This window comes from Solanum pennellii, chromosome 1, assembly GCF_001406875.1.
Source record: "Solanum pennellii chromosome 1, SPENNV200".
Lineage (NCBI taxonomy): Eukaryota > Viridiplantae > Streptophyta > Magnoliopsida > Solanales > Solanaceae > Solanum > Solanum pennellii.
In genome coordinates this window covers 101197107-101223593 of record NC_028637.1, presented here as the reverse complement: position 1 = coordinate 101223593, position 26487 = coordinate 101197107, and the positions used below count along the sequence as shown (strand labels likewise).

The window sequence follows — 26487 nt, the reverse complement described above, 5'->3', positions numbered from 1 at the left end:
GAAGAAAAAAAAGTGAAATTTGGAAGAAGATATAGTATTTATTTTCAAATTAAATATGATATTTGAAAATTGAATTTGTTTTTAAATATTAATACAAAATGAAATTGGTTTTAAATTGTGAGCAATTTAGAGCGAAAATAACTACTTTGAATTTAAAATATTTGTAACAAATCTATATTTAGATAATAACATATGCAATATAATTTTACAAGGATTATAATGTGCATAGATTTTATCATTATCTTGTAAATTGTAAAGACAAAAAAGATTGTTTGTGATAGGCTTTTTGCTTTCTAAACATCTCAAAGTTGTTTGAAAAAAATTAAAATGAAAGCGATAACAATTAAAGAACAATAACAACAACCAATAAGTGTGATAAATAAAACACGAAAAAAATAAATATTTATAACAATCAACGAACTAGAAACTACAAGAATAGTATCAATAAATACTATTTGTATGAGAGTTGGTACCAATATGATTACCCCTATCATACCCCCAAGAAAATGAGAAAACATCTAATAATTATCAAGTTCTACTCTAATTTGCAATTTTCAAATCTTTTTAAGGTTATGACCAACTCAAAATGCACATCGTCCTCTCTATTCATCTCCCCAACACCTTTTCACCGATCCTTATCAACCTCTCACCTGACATCTATGCTTCCCATCTTTATATCCCAAATAATTTCAACTTTACTTTTCTCATTTTATTAAATCACTTCACGTTATCCTAAATATCTTCATTATTCCTAGTTTAACACTTCAAAAAATAAAAATTGAAAATTCTCCTGCTGCCTTTCTTTTCCAAAACTAGCAATAGTGACAAGAAACTTTTTCATCCTATTTTTGGTTTTATATGTTTCCTTTTTCTAAAATCGTATTTTCTAGTGGTCGAAATAGAAAAAAGAAAAATGAATTTCTTCCATCACAACGCTGGCGGCTATAAATAACTCTCTACATCTGAAATAGCCATTCCCACTTTCCAAAGTTCTTCAAACTTTCCACGAATCATTTTTTTTTTCTCTATTTCCCAAAATTGAATCTCTCTTTTTTTTTTTATCTTATCCCAAGATTTTCTCTTTTCCCTCTATATGTTTGCTGATTCAAATATTGTTCATCACAAAAATCTATTCATAACACAATACATTAATACAACATCAACAAACTTTTTAACTACTTTCTTGCAAGCCTTATATTTGCCAAATTTTGGATAATTTACTGTATGAAATCAATCAATTTGATAACTATGACTCCTTGTTGTCGAATTTTAATACCATGTAGAAGCAATTCTTTTCTGGGTCTTCCAGTCAAGAAGACCCATAATTTGTCTAATTTCAGGCAAAAATGTGATTTTTATAGCTACCCATCTCGTATTTTGGGCAATGGAAGGATTATCAATCGGACCCAGAAGTTGTTTTGTGTTATGCGAAATTCATCTTGTGGTCAATCTAGGGTTTTTTCAAGAAATTGTAATGGCATTAACCCGATTGGGGCCTCAAAGAGAGGTTTCCGTGTTATTGCTAGTGTTGCATCTGACTTTAGGAATCATTCAACTTCCATTGAGAAAACCCGTGTTAATAATGACAAGAATTTTGAAAGGATTTATGTTCAAGGAGGTTTCAATGCGAAGAAGCCATTGGGGTTGGAAAATGCTGATTTAGATGAACATGCTGCAACTGGTCAACATGAGAAAGTTGAGAGCGTGAAAGAGGGTGAGGAGTCACAGACGGTGAAGGAAGCATGGAAGTTGTTGGAGAATGCTGTTGTTAAATATTGTGGGAGCCCTATAGGGACTCTTGCTGCTAATGATCCTAATGATAAATTGCCATTGAATTATGATCAAGTATTTATTAGGGATTTTATTCCTTCCGCCCTCGCTTTTTTACTCAAGGGGGAGAAAGAGATTGTTAGGAACTTCCTACTTCACACTCTCCAATTGCAGGTAGTCTTCTGCTTTGAAAAATTACTTGCTTGTGGTATTAAATTTCTGCTTCTACCAATTAGATGTGCTGTTNGGATGTGCTGTTGTGGAAGCTTTAGATTCACATAATTATTAGTATTGTTTATCTCGCCTTTGCCTACTTTCGACAGTAAAACACTGAAAAGGTCTCACATGTACCANAGATGTGCTGTTGTGGAAGCTTTATTGTTTATCTCGCCTTTGCCTACTTTCGACAGTAAAACACTGAAAAGGTCTCACATGTACCAGTAGGACTTAGAATTGATAATGCTTTCTGTTTTTTGGAGAGAGGGGTCGGTGATGTGGCTGAACTTTTTGGTTTTTCCTAAATACTCGAGGTAAGTGTGAGATCAGGACTGTATATGATTTGCTTCTCTGAGATTCGTTATTGAATCCTTATTTGGTGGAGACTGCAGAATTGATCTTTTAAAAAGGAGTTCCATGTTTATCTTGTAAATTCAACCATATATCCCTTCATCCGGTAGCAATAATAGCATCAGCTATTATAGTATTGTTGTTATGTGATCGCATGATTAGCTACATATATTTTTGTTTAGATCTTCCATTGATGCATCTTCAGATAAACTATTTTTGTTGTTGGTTGGACACATGTTTTTCCTTCCCATTTTTCCTGTGTTTGAGTAGATATTGGTTTGGGTTATTGATTTACTGTAAATGAATTGACAACTGTTGGTTTCTGTAATTTAGAGTTGGGAGAAAACTGTGGACTGTTACAGTCCAGGGCAAGGATTGATGCCCGCAAGTTTTAAAGTCAGAACAGTGCCTCTCGATGATAACAAATATGAAGAAGTTCTAGACCCAGATTTTGGGGAGTCAGCTATTGGCCGTGTAGCACCTGTTGACTCAGGTGTGTGTTTACTTTTCATTCCCTTCATTTAATAGTAAGTCCCATAATGTCTGGTCATTCACAGGAGAATCCAACCTTATTGTTTATTAACTAATGATTGAACATTTGGGAACTATTAGTTACTTGATCAGTTAAAGAAAAAGTTGTCTTAGAAAGAGGAGAACTTTTCTCAGGTTCACTTATTGTATAAATTACCTTAGAACTTTTCCTTGAGAGCAATATACTGTTACATTTGTACACCTTGATAAAAATGGCAAGTGAATGCCAATGTGGAATAGACCAATATAGGAAATTGGTTGTTGAATGTAAGAAGAGAGTATTAATACTTACCTTTTAAAAAAATGTAAGAAGAGAGAATCTAGGTTAATTGATTCTAGTCTGCATAAGTGTTTATGAGTTTATCACTAGTGAAGAGGGAGTTCACAGTTATAGTTTATTATTTATTTCTTTTTAGGATGTCCTGTAGAAAAATAAATAACTGTAAGGAAAGAAAATTGATCAAGAAAAGAATAATCACAAAAGTTTGTAACTTTAGCTCCATCCCTTAAATGAATATTTAAAGATCTCAAATTGTGACTTTTTCAGGCTTGTGGTGGATTATCTTGTTGAGAGCTTATGGGAAGATCACCGGTGACTATGGATTACAAGAAAGAGTGGATGTACAGACTGGCATAAAGCTGATAATAAACCTGTGTTTGTCTGATGGGTTTGATATGTTCCCTTCTTTGCTAGTCACTGATGGTTCCTGCATGATAGATAGGCGGATGGGTATTCATGGACATCCACTTGAGATTCAAGTAAGTTGATACTGCCAATTATCCTTTGAATGTTCAAGTGGCGTAGCCTGTTCCTCTTTTTGAGTTTAATATATATTTCAAGTTCATCTTGTGAGTCTTTCCTTGACCTTATATGCTGACATTGGTGTATGCTTATTTGATAGAAGCCCCTTTTGCTAGGATATTACAGTGAATCAGAATTTGGTGATAGCTGAACTGTATGAACTTTGGAACTTGATCTTTCCTTAACTTCACACAGTAGGAGAGGGTGGCATAAGATTAATATTTTTATTCTATGTTGGCAAGTGTTGATAGCTAGTCGGTAGGATCCTTCAACCTCCAGTAATGAGGTAGGTATTTAGGGGAGTGGCTTTACCAAATAAAAAGTAACAATGTTTATAATTTATTCTATGTTTCTGGGTTGCACATTTTTAGCGAGTGATCTGAAGTGCTATCATTGTTTTCCTTCTATGATTCTCCCTTTGATCTTTTCTGGGATTGTTTGATGTTGCAGGCATTATTTTACTCAGCACTTAGATGCTCCCGTGAGCTGCTTTCTTTGGATGAAGGATCCAAGAATTTGGTGAATGCCATAAACAACAGACTTAGTGCATTGTCATTTCACATTAGAGAATATTATTGGGTTGATATGAAAAAGATAAATGAAATATATCGATATAAGACAGAGGAGTATTCCACTGAAGCCACTAACAAATTCAACATCTACCCTGAACAAATCCCTCATTGGTTGATGGACTGGATTCCTGAGGAAGGTGGTTATCTTATTGGCAATTTACAACCTGCCCACATGGACTTTAGATTCTTCACACTTGGAAATCTGTGGTCCATTGTGTCATCTTTGAGTACCCCAAAACAGAATGAGGCTATCCTGAATCTGATTGAAGCAAAGTGGTATGATCTTGTGGGTCTTATGCCCCTTAAGATATGTTACCCAGCTCTGGAGTCTGAAGATTGGCGTATAATCACTGGTAGCGACCCTAAGAATACGTGAGCTCTCTCTTTATACATACATGTATTTATATAAATGTGCGTGTAGGGTCTTGCTAACCTACTGAGAGTTGCAGATTAGCATTGTACCTTCTTTTAATTTAACTCCCTCAATAGTCATTTAAGAACACAACAATTATCAGGGCCTTTTGGTCTTTCAATTAAAAAACTAAACGTGCTTCGTTTTCCCCTTCCATCTACCGTCTCCTTCTGTGTTAATCTTCTCTCTCTCATCCATGAGTTTTCCAAATTTTACAAGATAGAAATGCAACTTCAAGACAACAGATAAACTCCTTTCTCTTTCATATTGAACTTGTGAGTAATCTCTCTATTTGAGTAACTTCCTGAAAAGAGAATATGAGAAATGATTAACTTTCTTTTTAAAGACAGAATTAAGTGAAGATATAGAAATTTTTTTGTGAGAAGATGCGTTCTTAGCATATTTTTGTGAGTAGTAAAAATAGTTCTTGTTAATTGTACATTTATGGTTAAGACCTTTTTTTTTCCTGTTTCTCCAACTTGATTTGAAGATTCTGAAAGTGATCAGACTGGTTAAGTGGCTGACTACATTCTTGAGTCTTAAACATCACAGAAAATATGATTCATAAATACGCTCATCCTCTTCAGTTTTCCAATTTATTCTTCAGAATGAACTTTTCGTATATATTAAAAATTCTCTTCCCTAATCAACTTCTAATCTTGAATATTTCTCTTTATTCATGGTATTTGAGAGCTCAAACGTTGAGAAATACAACAATATACCCAATGTTATCCCACAAGTGGAGTTTGAAGAGGTTAGGATGTACGCAAACCTTAATTGAGGAAGGGTCTGTAGAAGGCGGGAGATGGGTAATTGTGAATTTAAGTGAAAAGACAAAATAAAGTCCCAGCTATGTAACTGGGTAATAAGGATTGGCAGGGTTAGTTTTGGTATATTAGAAGTGGGTACAATGATATCCTACTACATGATAGCAAGACCCGTTTACATAATGTGTTATCTTTGGGCATTTAAGGAGTCAAAGTTACTCATCTTTCCAAATTCACTGTTGCAGGCCTTGGTCATATCATAATGGGGGTTCTTGGCCAACTCTTCTCTGGCAGGTAAGGTCTCATTCTCTTGTCGTGTTGATTGGTGATTTTCTCTTAATGATATCTCTTTCTTCCTGCAGTCAGAATTTGAAATGATTTTATTTTCTTAACTCATTTAATGATTTTATGTTCATTCCACTGAATTCATTTGATTGATGTCCCTTACATAGTTTAACTACAATGCAATAATTTCATCTCTCTGCCAGTATTTTTATTGTCTTTGGAGTGCTAGGAGGCTGAGCAGTAATCTGATAAGCTTATAAATGTTCTATCTTTTTATGACAATTGCAATTGTTCTGGATAAATAGGTAATTGAAAAGTGATCTTAGTTTTGTCCTAGTAAATTTCAACCACGGAATTATATGGAAAACTAAATTCTCCATAACCTGTACCCACTCGGCAGACTGAAGAAGCAACTTAAACTTATTGAATGAAAAAAAAGAATCAGATTAGACGTTCTCTTTTACTCTTGATTTATTTAAGATGATATAGCTGCTGAATTTTAAAGGATGACTGAAATCTATAATGAATATTTATAAATGGATTTGGAAATGTGCCACAAGGCCATACGCATTGATTTTCTCCTATTACTGTTTGTTTCGTAGTTTTCATTAGTTAGTTGGTTTCTGAATTATTGTTTATGATGATAAAGTAATGTTAGCTTAACAAACATCGCTAGCTTGCTCCTACCTTTGCTGTTTTATGATGTTGCCCTTTGTATTCATTCAGTTCACGCTGGCATGCATCAAGATGAATAGGCTTGACCTGGCTAAAAAGGCAGTCGATTCAGCTGAGAAAAGGCTAGGGGTGGATCAGTGGCCTGAATATTATGATACCAGGTATGGTAAATTTACAGGAAAGCAAGCGCGGCTTTACCAAACATGGACTATAGCTGGTTTTCTGACATCGAAAATGCTGTTGGAAAATCCAGAGACAGCTTCCTTGCTATTCTGGGAAGAAGACTATGATCTTCTTGAGATTTGTGTCTGTGCTCTTAAGAAATCTGGAAGGAAAAAGTGCTCACGTGGCGCGGCCAAGTCTCAAATCCTTGTATGAGTTATAACCAATCATTCTTTCAGAGTTTTAACTCATTTACATGTACAGGAAATAGGTAGGATAAGGGTTTTTGTCTGGAGGGTTTTTTCAACCTCAAGACATAAAGAAAAGAAGACATAGTTTTTCACACAGCATTATGGAATTACCATTGTTTTTATACGCCAATCAATTGTTATAGTACATCAACTTAGGAAATGAAGCCAAGTTCACTTAAGGCCTTCATAACAGGAATTAGTCTGTATATAAATTATACTACGATGATTGGTATGTTGTACTTTGTGTAAGATGAATTGGAATGAGTTTTTAATGTTCCTTTATGATTGATATTTTCATTTTTCCTTAAGCTCTTTATATGCTGGAACCTTTTAAGATTAAAAGTCTAAATGGGAGTTAAAACTTCAACAATTTAAGTGGGAAAATCTGTTGCAGCTTCATGAATGATTCGTGGACTTCAAACCTTTATCAATTCAAATTTTTATGAAATTTATTGGAGTTTTCCCGTGATTTAACCAGGGTTATTTTATCAAAATTATTAAAGAACAGCTAAACATCGAAGGGTTAACCTTCATAACTAGAAGTTTGAACTTCCGACTTATAAATTAGAAAATAATCAGCTTCTTCTTCTTCAAACACAGTGAATACTAGTTGCGACTTGTACAAATGAAGCACATTTTTATACTATTATACATAATGAATCAAAGACTTGTACTTTCTGTAATCTAGCACATCCTTAAATCGATTTGTGTTAATTCTAAATTTATGTTTAAGCAATGAATGCAAGAAAGCTAGTTTCTCAAACTCATTGTACTCAAATTCCTCAAACTATCAAGAACTCTCTTCTTTGTGCTGCAATCGACCCACGCCATTCAAACCCACCATTTTTACCCAAGCCTCCTTCTATATTAGCCACGAGTCTACTCAAATCTTATTTTGAAAGGGGTCTGATTAGAGAAGCACGTACACTGTTCGATGAAATGCCTGAAAGAGATATTGTTGCTTGGACGACCATGATTTCTGGATACACTTCATGTAATCTTCATGGACGTGCTTGGGTGGTTTTCTGTGACATGATGAGGTATACGGACGTGCGCCCCAACGAGTTCACGTTATCTTGTACGTTGAAGGCTTGTAAAGGGATCAATTCATACTCTCATGGAGCTTTGCTTCATGGTTTGGTTATGAAGCAAGGCATGGGTGGAAGTATTTATGTTTCTAATGCACTCTTGGATGTCTATGCTACGTGTTGTGTTAATATGGATGAAGCATCCGCGGTTTTTCAGGAGATCAGAGAGAAAAATGATGTGTCTTGGACTACATTAATCGCGGGATATACTCATCGTGGTGATGGTTATATGGGGCTTAGTGTTTTTAGAAGAATGTTATCGGTATGTATTTAGATATATCCTGGCAAAAGGCCAGTTAACGTATATACAATGTAGTGCCACTTTTATCCTCTTGAATACACATGTTATAGAAAAAATTTTATTCTAACTTTTCATGCTTTTTTGGTGTGTTTTTGGATGGACAGGAAGGGGGTGAATCAAACCCATTTAGCTTTTCAATAGCAGTCAGAGCTTGTGCCTCGGTTCATTCATGTACATATGGGAAGCAACTTCATGCTGCAATCGCCAAGCATGGATTGGACTTTAGTCTACCTGTAATGAATTCTATTCTAGATATGTATTGTAGGTGTAACAGCTTAAATGATGCAAAGCAATGCTTCCATGAAATGACTCAAAGGGATTTAATCACATGGAACACTTTGATTGCTGGATATGAGAAGTCTGATCCATATGTATCTATCAGCACATACTCTCATATGGAGCTTGAAGGTCTCAGCCCCAATTGCTTCACATTTTCCAGCATTGTAGCAGCTGTGGCCAATTTGGCAATTTTGAGTTGTGGAGAGCAGATTCATGGAAGAATCTTAAAGAGAGGCCTCGGAGGGAACTTGGAATTGGACAATGCCTTAATAGACATGTATGCAAAGTCTGGAAATATTGGAAGTGCACGTAGAATTTTTGATAAAATGCCCATGAAAAATCTGGTTTCGTGGACCTCAATGATGATTGGTTATGGAAGCCATGGATATGGAAATGAAGCTGTTGACTTTTTTGAAGAGATGGTTAAATTTAGAGTCAGGCCAGATAGGATAGCATTTGAGGCAGTTTTAAATGCATGTAGTCATGCTGGGCTTGTAGATAAAGGTGTAAGGTATTTTATGTCAATGGTTGATGATTACAACATAGCTCCTGATCCGGAGATTTTTGGGTGTTTAGTAGATTTGCTAGGACGAGCTGGAAGAGTTGAGGAGGCTTTTAAGTTGATAGAGAGTATGCCATTTGATCCCGATGAATCTGTTTGGGGAACACTCCTAAGAGCATGTAAAGCACACAATCATCCAGATTTGGGCATGCTGGCCATAAGAAAGGTGTTGGCATTGAAGCCAAAAATTGCAGCAACTTATGTAATTCTGTCANCGCTGGAAGAGTTGAGGAGGCTTTTAAGTTGATAGAGAGTATGCCATTTGATCCGGATGAATCTGTTTGGGGAACACTCCTAAGAGCATGTAAAGCACACAATCATCCAGATTTGGGCACGCTGGCCATAAGAAAGGTGTTGGCATTGAAGCCAAAAATTGCAGCAACTTATGTAATTCTGTCAAATATCTATGCAGCTGACGGTAAATGGGGTGACTCTGCAAAAATGAGGAAGTTGATGAGAAGGATGGCTACCAAGAAAGAGGCAGGGAGAAGTTCAGTAGAGATAAAGAATCAGAACTATAGTTTTGTTGCTGGAGATAAAATGGGTCCACATATGGATTGTGTAGATGAAGTTGTAAAAATCCTGGTCGAACATATGAGACACGCACGATATATTCCTGATTTGGACTTCTTTGTACATGATTTAGAAGATGGAATTTGAAAAGTAACAGCAATGAGGTACAAAGTGCTTGCTGTTATATATGTTGGCATGGTGATTTATTTTCTTCAGAAGTCATGTTGCATTCTATACAAGAGGGGGTCTTTTGAAGAAAGTTGAGGGAGGACAATCAATCAGTTTTAGTCAATAGTTGATACTGTGGAACTAGTGGGTTATGTAACAAAGTAAAATCATTCTTTGCCAGACATAGTACATTTGAATTTCATGGAAAGCTATCTCTTGATTATTCTGAACTTTCGGTCTAGGGAAGTTTCTGAATACTAAAATGCTCCTGGAAGATCCAGTGAGGGGACATTGTTATTATGGGAAGATTGAACAACTCTGTGATCTTCTTGAAATTCGCTTGTGTTCGTTAGTCATCTCCATGTCTGGAAACAAAAACAGCTTGGTGCCAAACATGGACCAACAGATATGAATCATGAACTTCAGTGTGTCTTTTGATTTATAAAATATTTTGGAAGATCCAACATGACTACATTGTTATTATTTGAGGAATAATATGATCATTTAGAGACTTGTATGTGCTGTCTTAGCTATTCTGGGAGGAAAATTGCTCAAGTGATATTGCTAAGTCTCATATCCGTATATTGAGTATGACCATTCTTTAGGAGGTGAAACACATTCTACTTGTACATCGAAGTGGTTTTGGATTGTTCAGTAATTGTCTTGTCCGGAGGATATTCTGGAATTGCTACTGTTTCTGATCCAGTCAGTTGCAAATGCTCACTGTTTAGGGAAAAGGTGGAGCATCATTCACGACATGCACCAGTCAACATTGTTATGAAGCATCATTGATCAACACACAGAATGGTGCATAGGTGACATTTGCGTAAAATCATAGGTTGTGGTGAACCAACAAAACAGAAGAGATGATACTATGCTAATGTTCAAGGTTGAGAGTTTAGCCCCCATCAGATAGTTTGCTCTTAGTAAGCAGGCAGAGATGTAAAATTTCAACTTCATTTTCCCAGTTGATAAAATACATCATACAACTAGGAAGGGAGCGAAATACTAAAATTATAGGCTCAAGTTCATGGAAACCCTCTTTGCTGCTTTGTATCACATTCTCTATCTTATTGAGAGAACAAATCACGATTCTGAGAAATAAGAATATCATGTTACATGGCAGTTTTACTAGAGTATTGCTGGTATATTTGGCCGTATAATTGCACTGGTAGCCCGATCCGATTTGGTTCCACCGTATATGCATGAACTTGTTCATTAACTACTATTGAAATTCTTCAACATACTGCAAAATTAACATAGAAATATCACCTTTATTCTGTATGCTGAAAAATGAACAAGCCATGGTTATCTCTCCGATTCAGTCCAAGGAAATTACATCTACAATTCCTTTTGTCCGTCGACTGTAAAGATACCTTCCAGTTACTGCATGGTGAGATACTGATATTACTATATCACACTGCAGTTGTCACTACACATAACAAGATTATACAAATACCTGGGTCCTGGAAGAATGAGTGAAATTTTGACAATGAGCTCCTTTTATGTTACAGTCCAAAATCTCATTAATTAGGATTATCATATGGCACAATCTGAAATATGTGAAGAGATCCGGTAAGAAAATGAGAGCTCAATTACAGAAGGAGTGAAAAACTGAAAGAGCTTTAGAGCCAAAAACAGTGTAAGCATCAGAGCCCTTGCTTTAATATCCATATCCAAGGTCAGGATCAACAAAATGAAGATTGAATTATCATATAGGTTTGGCCATATGTTAGATGAGATAGCCTTGTTGGATCCTATGCACAGATCATACATGAATGGTGGCCCCTGGCCAGTTAATGTTGCAAGGAAGATCGAGGCATTCAAGTTGAACAACCTTCATAAGGGCCAATAACAGGGTATTAGCTACCAAAATTCCATGCAGGAACAAGAGCCATCCTTAAAATGATGAAACCGATGCCGATCCCTCACCACAATTTCCCGATCGAAAGCTTTTGATATTAGTTTTGCTGCTGCGTGACAATCACTACATATTCGCAAGTTCTTGATTATTCTTATCACAGTAGGAGGAGCGATAGCAATGAGCCCATAGGCAATTGCAAGCTTTTCACTATGCCTGAACAGGGTACTTTCTTTTTCTTCCTCATCAATATCAAGTAAAACCTCATCCGTGCCTGGGGCATAGCCCATTATTTTCAACCGTTTTTCCATTTCAGCCAACATTTCTTCAATTTCATTTATCTGGGAATGAGACTTGTCTCCTGCCAAAAATTCATGAACAGCGCCATTTGCTTCAATCATACTGCAGCCAGGAACTTTAACAACCCCCTGCCGCGTCATTGCTACTCTAATATCCAGAACACTATCCCAATTACCCTTTGAGGCATATATGTTGGACAGTAACACATGAAATCCATCATGATCTGGCAGAAGTTCAAGTAGCTTCCTTCCAACTCTCTCCCCCATTTCACTATTACCATGTTTTCTGCAAGCTCCAAGAAGAGCACCCCAAGTGGCAACATCGGGAGCTATAGGCATGCTGTCAATAAGTGTCTCAGCTTCTTTGAGCAACCCTGCGCGAGCAAGTAGATCAACCATGCATCCATAGTGCTTGATATTAGGTTCAACATTGTAATGTGTGGTCATAGCATTAAAGTAGGAGCGGCCCTCATCTACCAAGCCCATATGTCGACAGGCACCAAGAACTGCGACAAAAGTAACCTCATTAGGGGTTACTCCACATTCTTTCATCTTCTGAAACATGTCTAGTGATCTTTCCACCTGTCCATTCATGGCCAGGCCAAGAATTAAAGCATTCCAAGAAGACACCCCTTTTTCTTCCATTCCATTGAAGACTTCCAATGCATTCTCCACACAACCACATTTCATGTACATGTCAACAAGAGTTGTACCAAGAATGCTATTAACTTTGAGCCCATTCTTTCGTATGTAAGCGTGAACCCATTTTCCTTGATCAAGGGCAGACAAGTGGGTGCAAGCCGAAAGAACACTAACCAAAGTAGTTTCATCAGGCTTATTGTCCTCATGCAGCATCTCCTGAAACAGTGCTAAAGTCTCTGAGAAATGATCATGTTGCGCATAACCAGAAATCATTGTAGTCCATGACACCACATCCTTCTCAGCCATCGAATCAAATAATTCTCTAGCCTTCTCCACAGAGCCACATTTCAAGTAGCCAGAGATCATTGAGTTCCAAGAGATCTGGTCCAGATGACTACTTGTATCAAACAATCTTTGTGCAGCCATTACATCTCCACAGGTAGAGTACATATGGATTAAAGCATTTTGAAGGTTGACATATGATTCAAAACCAACTCTTATAACAAACCCATGCACTGATTCACCAGTCTGAATAACCAACAAGTGTGCACATGCAGACAGCACACTCAGCACAACAACCTCATCTATGGAAATGCCATTAGAACACATTTGCATAAACAAATCCAAAGCTTGTGTGTGCATACCATGTTGCTCATAGCAAGAAATTAAAGCAGTCCAAGAAACCACATCTTTTTGCATCATTTCGTCGAATAATTGACAAGCCTCACTCATCCTACCAGACCTACCCAACAACACAATCATAGAATTGGATGCAATAACATTCTTCATAGGCATCTTATCAAAAATTACTTTTGCCTCATCAACATTCCCAACCTGAACATAACCTGCCAGTATTGAATTCCATGAAACCGAGTCCAGAACAGGACTTTCGTCAAACATCTTCCTTGCATCAACCAAATCTCCACAGACAGCATACATGTTAATCAAAGTGTTCTTAACATAAACATCCAGTCCAAAACCCGTTTTAATAACATGATTATGAAACTCTTTTCCTTCTGCTTCGGACAATCTAACTGTGCTAGCTTGAACCAGAAGCGGAAACGTATAATTATCAATACATACATTATTTTTCAACATTGATTTATACAAAAAAATTGTATTTTGAGGCTGGTTTCGCTGTAAATAAGCTCTCATCATGGTATTACAAATAAACCCATTTGGATTATCTATGTAATCGAAGATTTTATGAGAGTAATTGACGTGAATGAAAAGGGAGTCAGTAGAAAACTTGAGAATCCTGCTTGCAGCATAGGTATCTCTGATGAACCCAGTGGAGATCATTTGTGAAAGAATTTGACCAAAATGCTTGGAATTTTGACATCTTAGCAGAAGAACCTCCAATATAGAGAGGTTTATGGTTGTTTTTGAGGTGAGTCTTTGAACAAAATTTGACTTGAAGGGTGAAAAGGCACATACCTTTGTCAAATTCATATAGCTATGTCCCTGTTTGTAAAAGTAATCAAAAGAGCTACGGATTATAATAAATTGTGGAAAATTGAGGTGACCGGAGATGTTGCCGGAGCATTGAGTTCCGAGGATCGGAGATTTCTATTTGGTTTTTTTCAGTTTGTTTTTCGCGCCTTTCTTGCTTTGATATTATGCGAGAACAGGTCACTTGCATCACAATTTTTTTTAAGGGCATAATAAATAAATATGTCCTTTAATTTAACGTCGATTCACATTTATGCCCTTTAATTTTGAACGTGCACAAGTACACTTAAACTTGTGTAAAGTTGAACAAGTAGACACACATGTCCTACATGTCATCCTACATTTTATTTTTCGTCCTACATGGTGTCCTACGTATATTTTGCCATGTAGGACTCATGTGTTTATTTATTTAAAAGTTGGATAGTTAAAGTGTTTGTTTNAAGGGCATAATAAATAAATATGTCCTTTAATTTAACGTCGATTCACATTTATGCCCTTTAATTTTGAACGTGCATAAGTAGACACTTAAACTTGTGTAAAGTTGAACAAGTAGACACACATGTCCTACATGTCATCCTACATTTTATTTTTCGTCCTACATGGTGTCCTACGTATATTTTGCCATGTAGGACTCATGTGTTTATTTATTTAAAAGTTGGATAATTAAAGTGTTTGTTTGTGCATTATGAAAGTTGAAGGTCAAAGTTAGAATTTGAAACCAAGTTTAAGTCTAATATATGTATTATGTCTTTCTTTTATGTTTGAAAAAAATTACTTACTAAAATAATACTAATTCGGATCTCGAGAGTCATATAATTTATTTATTTTCGTAAATTTAGAGATAAAATTTTTAACTGTTTAAAAGTAAAATTAACATATTTTAAAAAATCACATAAAATGTACTAGTATAAGTCATAATAATTGATACTTCTTAAAATTATACAAAAAATTACAATAAGAAATAAAGTATTTGAATCTCAAAATTTTAAAGATACTATGTAAATTGGAACGGGTGAAGTAATCTCTCTCTACTTCCTATGACCACTTTTAATTGTCATGATTTTCTTTTTTTTAGTTCAAACGAGATATATTTGCATCATATCGATATGCAAAATATTATAATTTATAGTACTTTAAATATAATTTTTAAATATCTTAATTGTTTAAAATAAAGAATTATTATAATATAATTTAATTTTAAATTTTAGTCAAATTAACTTTCGAAAAGCACAAAAATTTTAAAAGAGACTCATCTCTTCCACTCCCTCATATATTACAAAAACATAATATCAACCTCCATTCTAACAAATATTTTAATGATATTAAGACTATATATGAAATTTAATTAATTAAACCTATTAAAAGTTGGGAAATAATTGTGAAAGAAGAGAATAAAAACAAATGCACTAAATAAATTAGGAAAAAGGCTTAAATATGTCATCGAATTTTTAGAAAGGCTCATTTATGCTATTCATTAAAAGTTTGGCACATCTATGTCATTACCGTTTAAAATAATTCATGCCATTATTTTTTAACAGAATAACAGTGATTTTGCAAAATTATTTTTGACACGTGACCAATTATAATTCGGTCACTGCATTAATTTTTTAATGAAAAAATTCAATATTTTGAACAAAAATTGAATTAAAATAACCCACCAAATAAAATTAGGGATATTTTAAAATTTGGGTGCGTTATTTTAATTCAATTTTTGTTCAGAATTCTAATTTTTTTTTCCATTAAAACAATTAATGACGTGGCTGAATTGCTATCAAAATGGGCTTAGCCCGCAAAGCCCAACCCGAACCTTGAAATAAGTAGGGTTGGGCTTAATATTTTTGGCCCCTTTATGAACGAGATTTTTTAGACCGCCCCATTTAGCCCTTTGGCCTCGTAGGGCCAACCTACAAGCATCAAAGGTCAGCCTGTGGGCTATTAATTTTTTGAAATATTTTATATATATTTTAAATAGTGTTTTATTTGTAAAGATTTTATCAATAAATATTTAAAAATAAAAAATCAAGTCTTTTGCAATATCATCTTGTATGGTGAATTGTAGGTGAAGATGAAATTCTCAAGGAAACAATATCATTTGATTCAAATGTGATCGATGGTGAAAGCGGAAGCGGAGTCGTAAAACTTTAGTTAATGGGTCATGTAATATTTATAAATTTAGATTTGTTAAGTATTTGGGCTGAGTTTTGTTGGTAGAAATCTTTTAATCCGGTTAGTTTATTGTGGGAAAAATGATGGAATGATCAACATTTATCTGCTAAATCTTATGTTGACTATTATGTATTTTTGTAACTATTCACCAAAGTGCGTGATTCATAAATGTATTTTTGTAAGTATTTACTGAAGTGTGTGATTTATAAATGGATTTTTGTATGAATTGATGTTGTGTTCATAGACGTTAATGTTCGATACTCTTTCTAAGAGGATAATATTGTTCATTAGTTGAAAGGTCAACCTGTAGCCCGCTTAGGGCTAGGTTGTGCTGCTATTTTATAAGCCCTTTAATAAAAAGGGTCATCCCTCCCCAACCCATTTAACTCTCTAGTCCGTTAGGATTGGTTTGGGCCAACCCATTTTGACAGCTCTATTGGTCACATGTCAAAAATCATTTTGCAAAACTAATGTTAAAAAATAATAGCATAAATGAGCCTTTTCTTAAACGGTAATGGTATAGATGGTCCAAACTTTTAACGGATAGCATAAATAAAAATTTTCTAAAAGTTTGATGGCATATTTGATTCTTTTCTCAGTAAATTAATATTTAAATAATTTAGACTCAAAACTTCATTAAATCATATATTATTATAAGTGTGAAGCTCCTAACCTCCAAGTTGAATTATCATTTTGTCCTTCATTTAAATATTCTTTTTTTATGTACAAAATAAAAAATATATTCTAATAACTAAATACAAAACTAGATATAAATGGGAGCAGTTTTAAGGTATTCAAATGTGCATTATATTATGTATTAGGGGGCGTTTGGTAGGATGTATTAAAAGAAATAATTCATGTATTAGATGTGGTATAATTTAATACTGTGTTTGGTAGGAATGTGAGCCTATATATAACTAATCCATGGATTAGTTAATACATCCTACATGGTATTATGTGATGTATTGCTAATACCTTCCATTTGGAGGTATTAGCTCTAATACCATGGACTATTCTAGGTAAAGACAAAAATACCCCTCAAATCCTTTTAATATTTAATTTATTTTTTTGATTTTATATTTTATATTTTATATTTATACTAATAAAGTTATTTAAATAAATTAGCTTACAACTTTTATTATTTAGACATAATTTTTTGTTTCTAAAAATTGAATTACTTAATCTATTTATTATTAATATAAAATATTATAATCCGACTAATATGTTAATGTTGATGTATGAATTTAAGAACAATTCATAAGTAAAATATTGTCTCTTAATGAAAGTTCATTAAACATTACACAAGTAGTCTAAAACAAGAGTGTGTGTGTGTATATATATATACACACACATCTCGAGTATAAAAGTAGTTTAATTTATTTTTCTATATTTATTTTATATTTTTATTTTATTTTATGATAAAGAGTTTTTTAAAATTTATTGATACAAAACAAAGTTCAATAAATTTTCTCTATAATCATTATAGTTGTGTGACCTTTTGAGTTATTAACTCTAATTTATTAAGATGACAATTATTTACTCTCAAATAATTTAAGTGAGAAAATAGTGAACATGACAATAAAAATTTTATTCTCCTAACTAGTTAAAAATGTTATAAAAAAATAATATTCTCCGTTAATTATCTACTTTGACTCAATTACATGAAATACAAAATCTCATAATAACTCTAGGGTATAATTGGAAAGTTTTTTTTTAAAAAACATTTAAACCACACACAAAATTATATAAGAAACAATGAACCAAACACTTGATAAAAATAATCCCTGCATTACTAATCCCTGCATTGCTAATCCCTGCATTGCTAATCCCTGCATTACTAATCCCTGCATTATTCATTTTTGTACCAAACGACCCCTTAAAGATAGTGGAAGATAGAAAGTTATTTAGCGGAAGTCCAAGCATTTTAGAACTGAAGAATTATCTTGATGACACTTATTTCACATTCTCAAAGTTGAATTACCATTTTGTCCTTCATTTAAATATTCTTTTTTTATGTACAAAATAAAAAATATATTCTAATAACTATATACAAAACTAGATATAAATGGGAGCAGTTTTAAGGTATTCACGTGCATTATATTATGTATTAAAGATAGTGGAAGATAGAAAGTTATTTAGCGGAAGTCCAAGCATTTTAGAATTGAAGAATTATCTTGATGACACTTATTTCACATTATTATTGTCCACTTCAATGTAATTGTTAACAATTATATATATATGGGATGTTTATGGATTATTTGATAAGCATAACTTGTGAATCAGTAAATGCAAAGATGGAGTCAAGCCACTCAAGAATATTTTTCCATTCTCTCTTTTATCAGTAAGTTAAATCAAACAAATAATATATTGCTTCTATTTTCTTAAATAAATATTTCATATTTATAAGCATTTTCGAATGTATTCACCATCTTGAAATGTGTATGCATGTTTACTTATGAATCATGATTTGAAACATGTAGGTTAAATTATCTCATTATTTTATATCATTTCATGAATTTATATAAAAGAATTTTAAATTCTTTAAAATAAATTTTACACATTTATAAATTACAATCAAAAGTGAAAGAGAATTCACTTTTAATTATTTTGTGTTTGTAGATAATCCTTTTATTTATTTATTTATTTTTTATGAATGACAATGTGGATGTAAAAAATAAAACAACAAAAACAAAATGGATGGAACATATATAAACGAAAGGGGAAGACAAGAATTAAGTCGAACGATACAAAATAGTAATGTTAGAGAAAACAATAATAAAGTAAGAAAAAAAAGGATAAAAAAAATTAAAGAATGATAAGAAGTATGAAAAATAACCATGATCAAATTATTGAAATTTTTGTTCATGCTACAAAGAACAATAAACATACTATGTCATGTGAATGTAATATGAAAACAACTTATACACTTGTTACAAGTATATAGGTTAATTCAAACTTTGGTACAAATTGAGAAGGTATGTAATGTTTGTATTGTCCCTTTCTTAGAGAGAAGTAACAAACTAATATATTGTAGGTTTCGACCTAATAACATAAAAAGGTAAATTATTTATCACATTAAATTTCGTTATTCCAAATTTGAGAGGTTACCGAAATATCTAATTATTTGACATTTACATTTTACGACAAAGAAGTCATTTATAAAGGTTGATTGTTCATTTATTTCATTTATATATTTTTTTCGTTAAATCGTTTCTGAAATTCATCACAATGTGATTTTAATATACCTTCTACAACATATTATATTTTTGTGGGTCTCACGTGCAAAGCACGTGTTCAGGACTAGTATAAATAAATAAAACTTAGGACCTTTTACCACATGGTTAGAAAACTTTTTTTTGTTTTCCTAGGTGTTTAGAGTTTGTATTGGGGCGCCGTCTAGGTTTTCACATAATGCTCCAACAAGGTTAGAAGACTTTCTGGGTGTTTGGAATTCATATAGAAGAGTCGACTGGGTTTTCGCATAATGCTCTCAACAAGGTTAGAAGACTTTCTGGGTGTTTGGAATTCGAATTGGAGCGCCGATTAGGTTTTTGCATAACGCTCCCAACAAGGTTAGAAGACTTTCTGGGTGTTTGGAATTCATATAGAAGAGTCGATTGGGTTTTCGCATAATGCTCTTAACAAGGTTAGAAGACTTTCTGGGTGTTTGGAATTCGAATTGGAGCGCCGATTAGGTTTTTGCATAACGCTCCCAACAAGGTTAGACGACTTTCTGGGTTTTTGGAATTCGTATTGAAGAGTCGACTAGGTTTTCGCATAATGCTCTCAACAAGGTTAGAAGACTTTCTGGGTGTTTGAAATTCGTATTGGAGCGCCGATTAGGTTTTTGCATAACGCTCCCAACAAGGTTAGGATACTTTCTGGATGTTTGGAATTCTTATTGGAGCGCCGATTAGATTTTCGCATAACGCTTTCAACAAGGTTAGAAGTGTTCTTATCCTACCATTTCCATCTTCAAAATTCACCTAAACAACAATGTTTGAATTGCTTTGATTATCTAACTATTTATTTTTATGCACATTGATTTCAAATCTGTCCTACTCTACTCGACTCTTTATGCTAGGATTGTGAAAAAGAAATTGCTATGAATTAAAATTTGTATAAAGATTAAGAAAATACATAGGACAATTTGACATTTAGGGTACAATTATATTTTTATAAATTTTTCAAAAGAGAATCAAACATGTGACGATACAATTGATTTTTGATATGTATTATTAGTGGAAAAATAATTAAAACCGAAGAAATGTGCATAACATATTTAGAGATACATTATGATGTAAAAGTACCAAATAAAGAATGGATGTAAAAATAATTTGGCTACAAAGTCAAGCTTAACAGATTAAACTCCTAGAATTATGTGTTAAAATGGAAGGAAAAATTAATCCTACTAGAGATTGTTTATAGTTGATTTAGAAATGATTTATGTAAGTATTAAATCAACTAGCTAGAAAGTAAATGCAATTTTAATTGCACTTTAAAAATTCACATAACTAATACATAATGATCGTCATGAATAATTCATGTATTACTAATATTCGGCGATACTAGCACCAAACGACCCCTAAAAAAAAGTTAAAATGTGCCGCCCAGCCCCAAAACAATCTTAGCATAATTTGTCACTCTTCTTCACCGTGTGTCAGTCTGACGGTCTTCTCTTCTCCATAATAAAATTCTTTCAAATCTCATATAACCGCCAAAACTCCTTAATTTTTCTTGCGGCCATGGAAACTGAAACTGAAATGCTCAATACTTACTTCACAAATGGGGCAGAAGTTGAGATTAGCAGTGATGAGGACGGTTTTCGAGGCGCGTGGTATGAGGGAATAGTGGTTCGACCCATTCAGAAGAAACAGAGGAGGAATAAAGACGACGACGACGACGAGAGTAGCAACAAGCTGCGGGTGTTGGTGGAGTACAAAACACTGATGGCGGATAAAAAAGGTAAACGGCCATTGAAGGAGGCAATGACTTTAGTTCAGCTGCGGCCGCGGCCGCCACCTGAACGGCGGAGGAAGTTTGAGGTCAGTGATGAGGTGGATGCTTATTACAATGATGGGTGGTGGGAGGGTGTGGTCATGGAGCTGTCGGGTGATGGGAAGTACTCTGTGTTCTTCAGGGGAACAAGGGACCAGCTGGAATTTGAGGAATCTCAGATACGGATCCATCGTGAATGGGCCAATGGTAAGTGGACCCCATCATTTGGGGATGAAGGAGAAGAAAAACAAGATGAGAAGGTAAGTTCCTTTTTTCGCCTCCGATATGAGTTTCTTTTAATCAATAAAATGTGTTAGAGAACTTGCAAATTCTTTCTTGAATGGCGTTATCTGGCTCTTTAGGGTTATCAATGTGTTTCAGCTCCCTACTTTGCAGAAGATAAGAAAGTTTGACTAGAAAATACTCTCTATAAGTTCTTGGGATACAGTTTAAATATGTTGCATTTCTTGGGATAGTTGATTTGGACTTGAGAGGGAGGATATGTCAATATGCATTGGAACTTCGTAGATATAGGGGAATCAAACAGCATTCTGAGTAGAATCAGTTTACACTACCTGGATAGGGTGTTTTTATTTTCAGCTGATCAAGGGTAACTTGAAAGTTCAAAGAAGTCTACTTGCTAGTTTCTCACCTTTATTTTTTTTTGAAACTGGTAACTTTTTGTACTCCTCGGCGTTAAGGGCGACGCTGGTGGCCTCCAAAAAAGGTATTACAAAAGAAAAGAGAAGATAGAATACTTACAAAAGCCTAAGCCTAACGAAGTAATAATTAGTAGGTTATAAAATCTACTAGTTGGATCTCTTCATCTATTATATCTTGTGCTTTACCCCAAAAGCCTAAGGAAGTAAGCCATTTAGTCTTTTCTATAGTACATTACTTCCCTTAAAAAATTCTTCCTTTTCATATGATCCACCATATGCAAGTTGGAGCTGGTCTCCATCATCTCTTCTGGCTCTTGCTGCCTCTCTTTCTAATCCAGCAGCTTAGCAGGCCTGATGTGTGTTCTGGAATGGTCCAGTTTATGTTGGCTATGCTGGTAAAAAGGGGCCCAAATCTATGTTGCTCGGACTCTTTAAAAATGTCAACAGGTGCATGTAGGATTCTCCTAAAGTAGTGTATTTTTGAAGAATCCAACACCGGTGCGGCATCAAAAGTAAAGAGTCCACACAACTTAGCCCAAACCTTTGCTGTGTTACCTTATAGTGAAGAAATAGGTGTCTGTAGAGCTTATTTGCACTAAAATTACCTTGAGGCAATGATGCCCCTCTTTTGCAGAGCCTCATGACTCAAGCATTCTCTTCTGGATACCAACCAAGTGAAACACTTCACTTTGGTTGGAGCCACATTCTTCAAAAATACAGCTTGAATATTATAAAAGCAATATGAATTGTGCTTGAATATTTACAAAACGATACAGCTTCACTTCAAATCAACATGGATTTAAGTGTGTGTTAACAGAGATTCGGCACTATTAACCAAATCCTCTTTACCACTCAGGTGGAATACTATTGAAAAGTAGTACGAGATGACTATGCAAGTATATAGGAGTATAAATGGTATTGTCATTGATAAAAATAATTATTTGAAGACAGGCTTCTGTCATCTCTTGTGACCAATCTAGCTTCAGCATAGATGCTAAACGCACGTGCCCAGAAACAAAATGGGAGTTGGAAGCATGTTTCTGTTATTATATTTAACTGATGAGCAAATCTGGCACTTGAGTTCATCTGAAATATGTTTATATTTACCATTTCTTTTCATGATTGTAATTTATAGATGTCTGTATGAGATAACACATAAACAAAAATTATTTAAATAGGGCAGACATTTTTCAAGTTTCAGACTTTCTCTCAGTTCCGTTCATGTGTTTCACTTTTTGATTTGTTTCTTCTCTCTCCCCGCTCATCTTGACAAAAACTCTCAGTTCTGTTTTTGTGTTTCACTTTTTGATTTGTTTCTTTTCTCTCCCTACTTATTTTGACTTCGGCATGAAATACAGAAACTTGTATCTACTGAAACGAAACCCAACAACAAAGCTGCAGAATTTTTTAGCAAAGGGTCATTAGTCGAAGTCAGCAGTGATGAAGAAGGTTTTGAGGGTGCTTGGTTTGTTGCAACTATTGTTAAGCTTTTAGATAATGGTAACTACCTGATAGAGTATCAGAACTTAAGAAACAATGATGATACAGCGTTTTTGCAAGAAGAAACTGATCGTTTGCATATACGACCTCGTCCACCTGATATTGGATCTTTTGAAAGCTTCAAAGTCCTTGAAGAAGTTGATGCTCTGCACAATGATGGCTGGTGGGTGGGTGTGATTTCTAAAGTACTTAAAGGCCAGAGATACAAGGTTTACTTTAAGGCAAGCAACGAGGAGTTGGAGTTTAAGCATGCTGATGTAAGGCTGCATCTGGACTGGACCAATGGCAAATGGGTCAGAGCTTCCCAGGTACAGTTTCCTGGATTACCGAATTAAAAATCCATGAATTAGATTAATTTTTTCTTGGCATTGGAAGATCACACATTTCTGTCCTGGAAAACGATCTTTTCTTGTATTGTTATGTGACATTGCTTTTTGATTTATATATGATGACAAAATGAACCCGTGAAGGTAAACTCGCTAATAAACTGGAAAGTAATTTGCAGGTTCTGTTTCCTTCCTTCAAGTATGTGTGTACTCACAGACCTTCTGAAATCTGAACTCCAGCTAGGCTAAACGCTGGTGATACTGTAATGTTAGATAGTTCTTAAATTGGAGGAACAGAGTTCATGCCATCCATCTCCCTGACCCTAACATGAACAAATCCTCTCTCTCTCTCTCTCTCTCTCTCTCTCTCTCTCTCTCCCTCTCTCTCTCCCTCTCTCTCTCTGTATACCCTCTATCCCTAAACAAATCCTAGATGCTTTTACGCCAATTTTTGGATCACCACAATATATGTGATTCTAATGAGACTCCAACAGGATCCAGAGCTAGCTGCCATAGACTGCCTAGATCTTGTTCAGTATGGTAACTTGTTCATACACATTTGGTTACTTCTCCTTGCTCTAGCTGATAGCCACTGCCCTCTAGCCCTAAGAGTTCTTGTAATAAGCTTCAATTTCATGACTAACATTTCCCAAGAGATATTTGGTACCTGTATGTGAACTAGACGAATACACTGCTGGCTGCTGCTCATATAAACTCCTCAGCTAATATTGTTATCTTAAAGCTATCAATATACTACTTAGATGTGCATCTTACATTCAATTTGATCAATATTGACATACTTGATTTTCCAGGCATTAAAGTTGTGATCTTCGAGAAATTGCAATGTTGGTAGATCTGCAATCAGGATTCATAGTGTAGCTTCTTAATGGTATATGCTTTTCTCTTGGCCATTTGTTCATTATTCATCTTGTACTGAAGTTGTGGTGTTAATAGTGTGGTAGAAATGTACGTTAGGTACATACTTCTCTTCCTATTGTAGGAGTAGGAAAAATCCTATGTTGGTGGCAAAAGTATAGTCCTAGTGCTTTATTTATTATGGGTCTAAAATGGGTCTTTCGCTATTGTCGATTCCAATAGTTTTACAACAACACACCCAGTGTAATCCCACAAGTGGCTCGGGGGAGGGTGGTATGAACGCAGACCCTTACCCCCCTACCTTGTGAAGGGAGAGGCTGTTTCTGAAAGACCCTCGGCTCAAGTAAAACAATTCAATGGTTTTCTTAGTGTGAAATTCTAGTATTCTCCTGTAGAGAGGCTAACCAAGTTTTGTCTTTAGGTAACATGCACCTCTATGTATACCATCTCTGGCCCCTTAATCCCAATTCTCATTGTATAATTATCTTATATCATCCTTTTGATCCCTATTTTTTTTAATCATTCCTAGACTCTGAGGCGCTCTTAGCTACCATCAACTATGACTATAGATTATAGATATAGTTGCCTTTGCTTTCAGACTGTTCAATCTTTTACTACCTGCCGTGTGTTCATTTTAACAAAGCTCCTTTTGTTTTTAAAACGGTTTCTCAAGGTGCCTTGATTTCTCATCTCTTGATTTTCTTTTATCTGGTTATCAGTAAACAATTTTTTTCACCATTTCTCTCTTTTGCCTATTTCCCCTGGTAATGCATGCTTGGGCTGCCTATTCCAGCTTATCCCCTTGTCCCATCGGGCACCTAGCGTCCATCCTTCTCCTTGCAGGCTCGCCTTGGTCCCAAGTAACATTCTTACAGGACTAATGAGCAGCACTGCAGCAGAGCTTTCTCTTACCTTGACTGTACTTGGGGGCTCATGCCCAAAATGTAGGCTGCCCTTGTGCCATCCCTTCATGGTGTGGCGACTATTCTTTTACTACTTAAGGTTCCTTATTTACAAAGGACTAACAACTGTGTTCCTCATCTCAAAATTCTTCCTTCTATGCACCAACAAGCAGGGATCCTGACCATACAAAAGTTACATTAACCTCTCGATTTGAAGTTTAAGTTCTTGTTTTGTATCTTTACTCTGTTACTTAGGCCTGCATGCTTTTCCAACATCTATGTAATTTTTTTCCATATTGGAACTACATTTTCATGAGCTATTTGGCGAAAGAATAAATTCGTCTCCATGATTTTCTAAGTCCGTGAACATTCGTCTAGCTTCTTTTTTTCCTTTTTGTTTTCTGGGCCTCATTTCCTCTACTGATTACATAAGCCTCTCTTACCTGAAACAAGCATCTTGTACTTCATTTCATTGTTCAATAGCTTACTCCCAGCTCATGGTTCCTAAGCTTAGTAAATAGTAAGGTTGATTCATGTATATTTTGTTGGAGTGTGTCACACTGTGTCTTTACTACATCCATTTTTGTGCAACTTTCAAGCTAATTTAGTGTTGCATATGTAAACTGTTTGCGTTGAGGTTCTTGATTAATAGTACTTTATTAAGTAAGGTTTCAAGTTTAGCCATATCTAATCTCTCATTTACTTGCTTGTGTAGGTTTAACGGATAATGTGGTCTGCTCAGGATTGTAACATATATTAGAATGAGTTATTAGTTGGATTAGAAAGATTGTTGTGGCCTATCAAGAATTTGAAAATGAACCAACCCTGTACTCCTTTAGAGAAGCCTTAAAGGTGTGTCAGTATTGTTGTGCTAAGTTAAATTGTGTGTGTAGACTGCTCTAGTGTAATCCAAGCCTACGAGCAAACATCAGTTGTTGTCAACTTCAAGATTCATGCACTTGTATAAATTTATACTTCTTTTGTTCTTAATTTTCGTAATGTTATGGGGCGGAAATATTATTAACATTGTCAGTTCTATCATGTGAGTTTATCCTATGTATGAACGTACTCAAAGAAGATCACATATACCGGAATGTA

The 26487-nt window shown here is 34.8% G+C and overlaps 4 protein-coding genes across 4 annotated transcripts; 3 read left to right on the top strand and 1 right to left on the bottom strand.

The window, feature by feature from the left end:
• The first annotated feature begins 783 nt into the window (after positions 1-783).
• On the top strand, positions 784-7089 carry LOC107008289 (alkaline/neutral invertase A, mitochondrial-like). Its single transcript, XM_015207264.2, has 6 exons — positions 784-1944; positions 2671-2830; positions 3416-3627; positions 4121-4614; positions 5667-5715; positions 6433-7089. Exons 1-6 carry the CDS (start codon positions 1225-1227, stop codon positions 6757-6759), a joined length of 1962 nt encoding a protein of 653 aa, XP_015062750.1. The 5' UTR covers positions 784-1224; the 3' UTR covers positions 6760-7089.
• A 117-nt stretch (positions 7090-7206) lies between these two features.
• LOC107011943 (putative pentatricopeptide repeat-containing protein At1g56570) lies at positions 7207-10216 on the top strand. Its single transcript, XM_015211638.2, has 3 exons — positions 7207-8144; positions 8288-9190; positions 9376-10216. The coding sequence occupies exons 1-3, from the start codon at positions 7530-7532 to the stop codon at positions 9682-9684; spliced, it is 1827 nt and encodes a 608-aa protein (XP_015067124.1). The 5' UTR covers positions 7207-7529; the 3' UTR covers positions 9685-10216.
• A 432-nt stretch (positions 10217-10648) lies between these two features.
• Positions 10649-14154, bottom strand: LOC107011933 (pentatricopeptide repeat-containing protein At3g62890-like). Its single transcript, XM_015211626.2, has 2 exons — positions 11165-14154; positions 10649-11091 (listed from the first exon to the last, which is right to left on the bottom strand). The coding sequence occupies exon 1, from the start codon at positions 13957-13959 to the stop codon at positions 11572-11574; it is 2388 nt and encodes a 795-aa protein (XP_015067112.1). The 5' UTR covers positions 13960-14154; the 3' UTR covers positions 10649-11091; positions 11165-11571.
• Positions 14155-20704: 6550 nt separating this feature from the next.
• Positions 20705-26415, top strand: LOC107011915 (DUF724 domain-containing protein 3). The gene is made up of 4 exons (XM_015211601.2): positions 20705-21383; positions 23144-23593; positions 24424-24500; positions 26105-26415. The coding sequence occupies exons 1-3, from the start codon at positions 20871-20873 to the stop codon at positions 24436-24438; spliced, it is 978 nt and encodes a 325-aa protein (XP_015067087.1). The 5' UTR covers positions 20705-20870; the 3' UTR covers positions 24439-24500; positions 26105-26415.
• The last annotated feature ends 72 nt before the right edge of the window (positions 26416-26487 follow it).

Excerpts from the sequence above, each read along its gene's own strand:
- LOC107011915 (XM_015211601.2), top strand. The coding sequence starts at position 20,871 with ATGGAAACTGAAACTGAAATGCTCAATACTTACTTCACAAATGGGGCA. Across the intron at positions 21,384-23,143 it reads AAGAAAAACAAGATGAGAAG|AAACTTGTATCTACTGAAAC; the intron begins GTAAGTTCCTTT and ends CATGAAATACAG.
- LOC107008289 (XM_015207264.2), top strand. The coding sequence starts at position 1,225 with ATGAAATCAATCAATTTGATAACTATGACTCCTTGTTGTCGAATTTTA. Across the intron at positions 3,628-4,120 it reads GACATCCACTTGAGATTCAA|GCATTATTTTACTCAGCACT; the intron begins GTAAGTTGATAC and ends TTGATGTTGCAG. Across the intron at positions 4,615-5,666 it reads GGTAGCGACCCTAAGAATAC|GCCTTGGTCATATCATAATG; the intron begins GTGAGCTCTCTC and ends TCACTGTTGCAG.
- LOC107011933 (XM_015211626.2), bottom strand. The coding sequence starts at position 13,959 with ATGAATTTGACAAAGGTATGTGCCTTTTCACCCTTCAAGTCAAATTTT.
- LOC107011943 (XM_015211638.2), top strand. The coding sequence starts at position 7,530 with ATGAATGCAAGAAAGCTAGTTTCTCAAACTCATTGTACTCAAATTCCT. Across the intron at positions 8,145-8,287 it reads TTTTTAGAAGAATGTTATCG|GAAGGGGGTGAATCAAACCC; the intron begins GTATGTATTTAG and ends TTGGATGGACAG. Across the intron at positions 9,191-9,375 it reads GCATGCTGGCCATAAGAAAG|GTGTTGGCATTGAAGCCAAA; the intron begins GTGTTGGCATTG and ends GCCATAAGAAAG.